Raw genomic sequence first — 8,378 nt, 5'->3', positions numbered from 1 at the left:
CGCGGGGCACGCCGGGAGATGCAGTCCTCCTGGCGTCAGTACCGCCCTGGGCCCCCACAGAGGCCCGCGTGGCACGCCGGGAAATGGAGTCATCAAAGGCCTACGCGTAGACGGCGGGGATGACGGTTTGCGCTGTACGTCGGGAAATAGTCCTAGGTAATCCGTGAGCCAACTGTGCCGAAAGGCGAACCCCTGAGGCACTTTGGAAAACTGAGCCAAAGCCACACACCCATCCCTCTGCGGCCACGACCAGCCTCTAGGTGTGCCTCAGAAATGTAATTGCAGCCGCTCCATCCCTGAGCTGTATAGACCTTGATGCATGCTGGGTAACGGAGTCCAGTTGCTCAGTCTTTTGACTGTGTGACTTCTGACGCCAGGTCCACTCTGGGAAATCGAGTTGGTGTCCTTAAACTCTCAGATCTCGGGCCGTGGGGCAAGTTGGGAAATGCAGTCGTGGCTACACCCTCACCGCATTGCAGGTGTAAAGAGACTTCGAAAGCACGCCGGGAAATGGAGTCCCAAGTGGTCTTCTACACCTCAAGTATGTACCACAGTTCCAGAGATAGGCCAGTAAGTAGAGTAGACATCGCGCTTTACCTACCCTATACTAATCAAAGCCGCAATCCCTGCCGGGAAATATAGTCGACATCAAGGCTTCCGTGTAGTTGCTACAGCAAGCCCTGGTTTCTTCTGGGAAATGGAGTTCAAAGCCATCTCCCCATTTACAAAGGAGGCAGGATCTACTACCAGCCCGAAGCATGCTGGGAATAGTCCAGAGCAGATCCTGACCCTTTGTGAGAGTATGCTCAGAGGATTGCTGGGAACTGGAGTCCAACGGGTACCACTGGGGTTGTGTGACCGAAATTCCCGGAGGAAACAAGAAATTGTTTCAGTGTCTCCTTCCCGTCCCCTGATCCAAGGAATAAGCCCAAGTCAATCAGTGAGTGCTGGAGAAAAAAATTCTAAGTACCTTTAAATTCCAGGTAATCACCTATCAGAAAGGAAAAACCTCCCTCTGCCTATTTTCGAAGGGTTTAGATAACACAGTTTCTAGTGGTTTCTCTGAGCACTTGTCTTCGGATACAAATTAGCTTTTTCTAGCAATATAGGTAGCACTAGGAAGCCAAAAACAGAGACTGAGTTTCTTTTTTTTTTCCCCCTTTTTAGTACTAGGGGATCGAACTCAGGTCCATTATGCTTGCGAGGCAGGCAGCAGAACCACTGAGCTAAACCTCCGACTCTAAATTTCTGTCTTGAATCCTCATTCAGCTTTTTGCATTCCTGAGCTTCCTAAATTGCAGGATCCTGGCGGGCCCTAAACAAACCCGGACACAAGAAGTAGCCTCAGGTTTGTGCGAAAACTGAGTCGCCTCGTTTCAGTTAATACCCGGAAGAAGGGCAGCCTCAAAGGGCGTTGGGAAACAGAGTTCTGCGTCATCCACCGCACCACACCCTCGCACCGCCCTAAAAGCTTGGAACTAGAATGAAAGTGCTCTGAGCTTGTCCCACCTCGAGAATGATGGGAAGTGGAGTTTCTGGACTTCGTTTTAATCCAAAGTTGTGTTCACAGTAATTGTCCTGCCCTTTCTGAAGCCTTAAAAAAGTCTTGTCTGATCGGTCTGCCCCCAGCTGCAATTTCCCGCGGACACGGAGAGAAATGATAACGTTAAATCTCTTTCAGACTATGTTACCCAGGATACAAAGCGCAGACACACTTCCACTCCCCTCGCAAAGCCAGAGGAAGCATCAGGCGCAGCTCGGAGAGGGTGTTTCTGGGACCTGTAGTTGGCCAACCAAATGGTAGCTGCTGCCCTCTGACGGCACCTCTGAATTGAAAAGTAAACTGAGTCAAATACCAGCGCCTAGGAAATCACAGAAAGGGCCAATAAGATTCACAAGGGCGGCAGACCGGGTGAGATACAGGCAGTTACTTAACCTTCAGAACCCGTGGAACATAGGAAGGAGCCACGTAGGCCAGCGCTGCGAGCAGATTGGGGTCCCAAGGAGTTTGTGAGGTACAGTCTGAGGAAATTTAACAGGCTGTGTTTGGGGGTTGTGAGAGTATGTTAGGAGTGATCGGAAAGGTTGTAAATTTCTATGAAGGGCCTAGTGTCTGGAGGGGTATAGGGTGTTTGATGGGCCATAAGCACTTGAGAACAATTATTGGGGATCAGTGGAGAAGTCCAAGTGGATTTAAGGTCTGTGGGAGACTTTGATAAATTACTGGTGACTAAGATATTTGAGCAACCTGAAGGGATGAGGGATGGCTGAGAAGATTAGGAGACTTTGGGGATCTGTGTAGGTGCTGGAGGGGTACAGGTCCAAAAGTGCTGAGTTAATCTGTGAAATACTCTTGAGAGACATATGAAGGACTTGCTTGGAAACAAGGATTTCACGGGATACAGGCAGGACCAATGGTGACTTCTTGTAGGAACATTTCAGGCTTGGAAATGGATTTAAGTGGGCGATTAAAGATTGAGGGAGTGGCTGGAGTCTTCAAGGCCACGTGCCACCTGTGACATCCCACACAGCCAGAATCTGGGGCAACAAGTTTGGTGGCACCGTGATCTCATCTGGAGAGCAGTTCTGGAGCTGAGCACTTAGGAATGACAGTGGTTGGAGACACTCTGAAGACACTGGGGTCCAGCTAAAGGTACTAACTAGCTACTAACAGGAGTCTTGCTTCTCTCCTGCCAGTGAGGATAATCGCCTTTCACCATCACCCACTATCAACTCAGCTGCATGTATGTTGCCAGGAGCTACGCTTCATCCCAACTTCCAGAAATAGCCAAGTGGCCCCCACCCCAGGGAATGACTTACATCACCCAGGAGAGGGAGCAGTTGCCCGAAGGCTGCCGTGGGAGCCTCTGTTTCCTGCCAGTACTCCAGCCCTAAATCCTTTCTTCACTACCAATTGACAGCATCATCTGGGACCACCCACCCAGGGCTGGCACAAGCTGAGATTTAAGCGTGAGTGGGTAGCAGTTGCCAATCAGCGTTCCTTACCCTCAGGGCTGCACAGGGTGGAGTTTCATGATGAAGGGAATCCAACAGGCCCTAAACCCTCAATTACCATTCAGTCTTTTAGCAAGCAGCTGAATGGCCTTGGGGAAACCCCTTCCCCTTTCTGGGCCTCAGGCTCCTCACCTGCACAGCCTGGGTTGGGCTAGTAGTTTCTAAGGGCAATTCCAGCCTGCATTCTTCTTGATTCTTTCATCCCTAACCCCACTCTGCATCTGGGCTTCTAGTTTATGAGTTCATTTCTCAGATCATATGATCCTTTGAGACCCTGATCTGGATCTAGCCAGCTTGGCTCTAGGAAGGAAATATCAGGAGTCAATGAAAGAAGATGGAATTCAGAGAGAAACCTCCTTTAGTCCTGGCTCAGGCATTTAACCGAGTCCACTGCCCTTCCTTCTTGGATGTTGAAAGAGAGAAAGCATCACAGCTCCTAACATGGCACACAGTAGGTCAATCAGTACCAACTATGATACTTCTCAATTTGCTGGCTGGACTGAAAGATCACTTGAGTTATCTTACAAGGTCTACATTTCAAGAGACACTGCAAACCTTGTTTCCAAAGGATTCCCAGCTTAACTAAGCATCCTAAATTGAACGCTGTGGGTAGGATGCTATAGGTAACGCAAAGAGTTCCTGTTCTTCACCAGAGACCTGGTATGTGTAGGAAATCAAAGCTAGAAAAGGTAAGCATTTCAGGTAGTCACAGCACCAGCAGCAACAGGATGATTGGTGAAGGGCCTACGGGGATTCCAAGGACAAGTAGATCCCTTTAGAATAAAGGACTGGGCTAGGGATTTAGCTCAGTAGCACTGCACCTGCCTCTGCAAGCACAAGGTCCTTAGTTCGATATCTGGTAACCACCCCCCAAAAAAATACAGGAGCAGTCAAGTACAAGAGCAGAGAGGACTGAGACCTTACCTTCAAGCTTTGGGATTTATGTGACACCCAAGGTTAGGGAATCATTTTTCTGGCCTTTTTCCCCCTAAGGTACTAGGGATCAAACCCAGGGCACTAACACACCCAGCCCTTTTTGAGACAGGATCTGTTGTGGCCAAGGCTAGACTCAAACTTCTGATGCTACTGCTTCAGCCTCCCAGAGTAGCTGGGATTACAGGCGTGTACCACCATGCCCAGCCCAGGCTGAGTTTTTGACCCATTCAGGAGTTAGCCTCAAGCCACAAAATCCACTGGGGGGCTAGTCTAGGCCTGTCCTTTAGAATTAAGCAAAGCTATAGGCCTGCGGTGGGTGCACCCAGTCCCTAGGACACATCACCGCATGCAAAGGTCCAAAGTTTTATTGTTTTGAATACATTCTCCAGCGTCCCTCTACTTCCCAACCCCACCCTCCATTCCCCATACAGAATAAGGCTTGACCATAGCCCCACCCCCACCCCAGGGACCCCAGCTGGGAGGCAGAGAGGGGTTCCAGTTTGGTTTCAGGGCACCCCTTCCCATTCCCCCACCCACCTGCCCATGGACCAGTCCTAGGAGCAGCTGGGGGTGAAAAGGTAGACTGATGCTGGGGTGAGGAGTAGGAAAGGGAGAGCAGGCACTTGTAGAGATTTGTGGCCCATGGGTGGCACCCCTCACCCTCTTTTGCCCCCCAACCCCTACCACGGAATTTTTGGTTCATAACATTGTCCCTCCCCTGCTGCAACCTTGTGGGGTATGAAAAACCCAGGCACTCATGGCCCCTAAAGGGGCAAGGAAGGCAGGGGTGAGGGTGAGGGTGGCTGGGGGGTGTAGAGGAGAGGTACAAGAGGCAGAGAACAGGGAGGGAGACAAGGCTTTACTTCCTAAGAGATTGTAATAAAAAAAGTTCCTGGGTATTAAGGCCAAAGCCTCATTCAAATATAAATTCCCCAGATGGAGGTGGCCCCTTTCACTCCGCCCTCCCTCCCTCCAACCCCGCTTTACCCCAAGCTTAGAAACCCAGGGACAAGGGACAGCTCCCAGCCCTGGGTACCCACCCACCCCCAGCATTAAAAACAAAACCGAAAGAGATTGTAATAAAAAAAGTTCCTGGGTATTAAGGCCAAAGCCTCATTCAAATATAAATTCCCCAGATGGAGGTGGCCCCTTTCACTCCGCCCTCCCTCCCTCCAACCCCGCTTTACCCCAAGCTTAGAAACCCAGGGACAAGGGACAGCTCCCAGCCCTGGGTACCCACCCACCCCCAGCATTAAAAACAAAACCGAAAGAGAAAAGAGAAGGGACTTAAAGAGCTGCCCTCACCTCCAGGATTTGGGGGGTTAAGGCAGCAAAAGAAGCATGGGGAGTGGGGGTAACCTGGGCCCCCTAACCACAGCCCTCAGGAATCTCGATGTTCCAGGGAGAGCTGGGCTGTGGCGTGCTGGAGGTCAGAGCTCACCCGCCTTGGGGTGAGCGGTCCCCCAGCATCCCCGGGCCCCTCCCCTCGCACCTTCTTGTCCTCACCCTCGTCCTCAAGGCCCCCAGTGGGGCCCCCACCCCCCTCCAGGCGACAGTCTTCACTCCAGCGCCGCTTAAAGCGCAGCTTGAGGGGCATACACTGGGTTGCCCCAGGTGTCTCGCCAGGCTCCGGCTTGGGGGGTGCGGGTGGGGCACGGGGTGTCTTGAACACTTCCCCATCTTCCTCATCCTCATCGCTGATATCAGTCACCTCCACCTCCTCCGATTCGCCTTCTGAGATAGGTTCCACCTTGATCTGTGGTGGCGGCGGTGGGGGGACCAGCGCCCCCGCCCCCTCAGCCAGCCCTCCTGCGCTGCCTCCACTGCTCTTGTCAGTGCCTCCTGGAACCTTCTCTCCAGCTGCCCGCTGTCGGCGTCCTAGTGGGGGTGGCTGCAGCTTAAACTTGAATGGGGAAGAGGAGGAGGAAGAGGAGGACGAAGCCGAGGACTGGACCGGTGGGGTCTCAGGTGCCATGGGCGGTAGCGGGCACTTGTCAGGGCGCTGGGGCTGGGGCACCACTAGCCCAGGGTAGTGCAGGAAGGCTCGGGGGCTGAGGTGGTAGTTGTAGACGCTTTGGGTATGGGCCTGCAGGTACCGTTTCATGTCCTCGGGGCTGAAGGAGAAATGCGAGCCTCCTCCTGAGCCGCTAGGGCCACCACCACCACTGGGGTACATAGGACTCAGTGTGGGAGAGGGCGTGTAAGCCAGGTGGGTGGGTGTCATGGGCAGGGCTGGTGAGAGCTGAGGGGGTAGTAGGGAGCCAGGCCCAGCCAGAGGAGATACAGGGAAAGGGCTGAGGGGCTCAGGGCCACCCCGAGGCCTGGGGTAGACACGGAAGACACCAGGGTCATGGGGCAGGCGGGCCAGTGGGGGCCCTCGGAAGGCACCCAGCTCTGGAGGGCCAGGCGGTCGTGCCCGGGGATCCTCTCCCAGGGGCTCCTCCAGCTCTGATGTGCCATCACTACAGTCACTGACTGAGCCACGACCCAGACGACGGGCTACCACGGCGGAGAAGAGGGACGATGAAGATGAAGAGCAGGCCGGTGGTGAGCGGGGGTCCTCGGTGGGGGAGAGCACCTCGGAGGGCGTTGAGGGAGGAAAGCGGAAGTGGCTGCCGCCAGACGGCACTGGAGGGGCACTCTGTGGCACTGCACCTCCTGGGAGGAGAGGGGAGACTTGGTATCATGGCCCCTAGCCCAGCTTAGGATAGACCCTCTCCTCCTTCCAAGGTCACCCATCCCCAATACTCACCAGCCAACCCCACATCGATGAAAGGGTAATTAACAAGCACCAGTTTATTGAAGTTGAACTTGTAGGTGAACCGTTTCCCCTTGGTCTTGTGCAGAATGCGTTTGTTGTAATAATAGCTGTGGAAGTAGACACACAATTGGGATGGTCACTCTACAGTCCTGGGGCGTCAGACCTAGACTCCATACCTTGACACTGCTTGGGCACTGCTCACAAAGGGAACCAGAGAAATGTGGACCACGTGACAGAAATCAAATATTCTCTATGACAACTGTGTTACCACCACTTGTCTCAAGAAAGGCTACAGCTTTCGCAAACAGCGAGGATCTGGCAGAGCCAGGAGTCAAACCCAAAGTCTGTTCCCGTGGGTCAAGGGCCTCCCAAATGGTGCAGGCTGTCCACATGTGTCCTAGGGCCCAGAGTAACACCCTCCTCACCGCAGGGCCCGGCTCAGCTTGTCATAGTTCATCTGGGGCTTGCACTTGCGGACGCCCCAGAGCCGGGCCACCTCATCGGGGTCCTTGATGACGAATTCCCCGTAGTCCCCCTGCCAGGCAATGACGCCCTGGTACTCTTCCTTCCGCAGCAGCTCCAGGATAAAGTGCCACAGCTGGATCTGCCTCGAGCCAGGGGACGACTCCGGCTTGTAGGCCCAATCCGGGAAGGCAAACCCTGGGGACAGGAGGTAGGGAGTGGCCTGGGGTCAGGATGCCAAGTCAGGGGCTGTGGGTGGCATCCCAGGGTCCACCTCCTACCTCACCCTCTTCATGGGGAAATCCCTCTCCCCTCAGCCAAGGGAAGGCCTGAGTTGGAGGGAGACAGTGTATGTCTATGTGAGGGGCTAGACAGGAACTGGGGGGAGGGGGGAGGGGAAGCTGGAGCCTGCTCCAGCGACACTGGGAGAAACAGGAAACCGTCGGCGGCGGGTCCCGGGGCCAGTGCCAGGGGGCCAGGCACCAAGCCAGGCCGGCGGGCAGGGCTGCCAGTGGGGGAGGGGCAGGAAAGGGCACACGTGGCCAGCCAGATTGGGGTACAGCCCCCCAGCCTCTCCTCACTCCCATTCAGATAGTAGCACTCCCGATAGCTCCCCTGGTACCATCCTTAGGAATATACACTATCTACCCCCCAAGACCTAACAGCCCCAGTACCATCCCAGAACCAGGGGATATTTTTTTTTTCTTCTTAAAAGGACCAAGAGGGGTGGGGTGGCTGGTTGACGATGAGGTCAGCGCTTGCACACACAGAGGCTTCTGTCTTCCCTGGAGAGTGAAACTCTGACTGTCTGAGGCCCCCCCAAGCCCTGGACCCTCTGAGTTGCATTGCCCTCCCCAGACCCAGGCATCCAGGCCAGCCCAGGCAGAGACAGAGCAGACACACTGGAACTGTCACCCTCTTCCCACTCCTGCCTTCTCATCCTCAGCTTCTTCCCTGCCCACCTGCCGGTCAGCCCACCCACCCCCAGCATTAACCTTGGGTAGAGGTTGGTGGTGGGCTGGCTGGTCCCTGGAGGGGGCAGGGAGCCTGGGGGGGGGGCTGCGGTTGTTGTCATTTCCCAAACCCCCGGGTAATCAGGGGCCATCAATAATTCAGCACTAGGCAGCCGGTAATGGAGGGGTGGGAGGAGGGAAAGGGGAGGAAGGGAGGGAGGGGGAAGCAGGGCAGGGGCCCAAGTGCCTCT

At 54.6% G+C, this 8,378-nt stretch overlaps 2 protein-coding genes across 5 annotated transcripts in view; one reads left to right on the top strand and one right to left on the bottom strand.

Moving 5' to 3' along the window:
- The first annotated feature begins 78 nt into the window (after window positions 1-78).
- On the top strand, window positions 79-6,493 carry LOC117286870 (putative uncharacterized protein FLJ42213). Of its 4 annotated transcripts, none has more exons than XM_033765820.1 (4): window positions 79-156; window positions 480-541; window positions 1,270-1,348; window positions 2,698-4,056. In XM_033765820.1, exons 1-4 carry the CDS (start codon window positions 120-122, stop codon window positions 2,916-2,918), a joined length of 399 nt encoding a protein of 132 aa, XP_033621711.1. In that variant the 5' UTR covers window positions 79-119; the 3' UTR covers window positions 2,919-4,056. The 4 variants fall into 4 exon arrangements, 3 of the variants coding, with proteins under 3 accessions (XP_033621711.1, XP_033621710.1, XP_033621712.1); XM_033765819.1 differs by having other exon boundaries at window positions 94-156; window positions 378-541; XM_033765821.1 differs by lacking the exons at window positions 1,270-1,348; window positions 2,698-4,056 and adding an exon at window positions 6,420-6,493 and having other exon boundaries at window positions 94-156; window positions 378-570.
- Window positions 5,234-8,378, bottom strand: part of Erf (ETS2 repressor factor) — a 7,724-nt gene continuing 4,579 nt past the window's right edge. Inside the window, exons 2-4 of the mRNA XM_010623306.1 lie at window positions 7,138-7,372; window positions 6,704-6,819; window positions 5,234-6,609 (exon numbers count right to left, since the gene is read on the bottom strand). Of these exons, the coding sequence (XP_010621608.1) occupies window positions 5,333-6,609; window positions 6,704-6,819; window positions 7,138-7,372 (1,628 nt within the window). The 3' untranslated portion in view covers window positions 5,234-5,332. The remainder of the gene's footprint in view (window positions 6,610-6,703; window positions 6,820-7,137; window positions 7,373-8,378) is intronic.

The sequence above is a fragment of the Fukomys damarensis genome, unplaced genomic scaffold (genome assembly GCF_012274545.1).
Source record: "Fukomys damarensis isolate Sample0158 unplaced genomic scaffold, DMR_v1.0_HiC HiC_scaffold_19, whole genome shotgun sequence".
In the NCBI taxonomy this organism is placed as follows: domain Eukaryota; kingdom Metazoa; phylum Chordata; class Mammalia; order Rodentia; family Bathyergidae; genus Fukomys; species Fukomys damarensis.
The sequence above is the reverse complement of the archived record's forward strand: the minus strand, read 5'-3'. Positions and strand labels throughout refer to the sequence as shown.

What these genes read in the sequence shown, in the direction of transcription:
- LOC117286870 (XM_033765819.1), top strand. Translation starts at nt 120, where the DNA reads ATGACGGTTTGCGCTGTACGTCGGGAAATAGTCCTAG. An exon ending in ACGTCGGGAAATAGTCCTAG is followed by an intron (nt 157 to 377) that starts GTAATCCGTGAG and finishes TTCTGACGCCAG; the next exon opens with GTCCACTCTGGGAAATCGAG. An exon ending in AGTGGTCTTCTACACCTCAA is followed by an intron (nt 542 to 1,269) that starts GTATGTACCACA and finishes ATCCTCATTCAG; the next exon opens with CTTTTTGCATTCCTGAGCTT.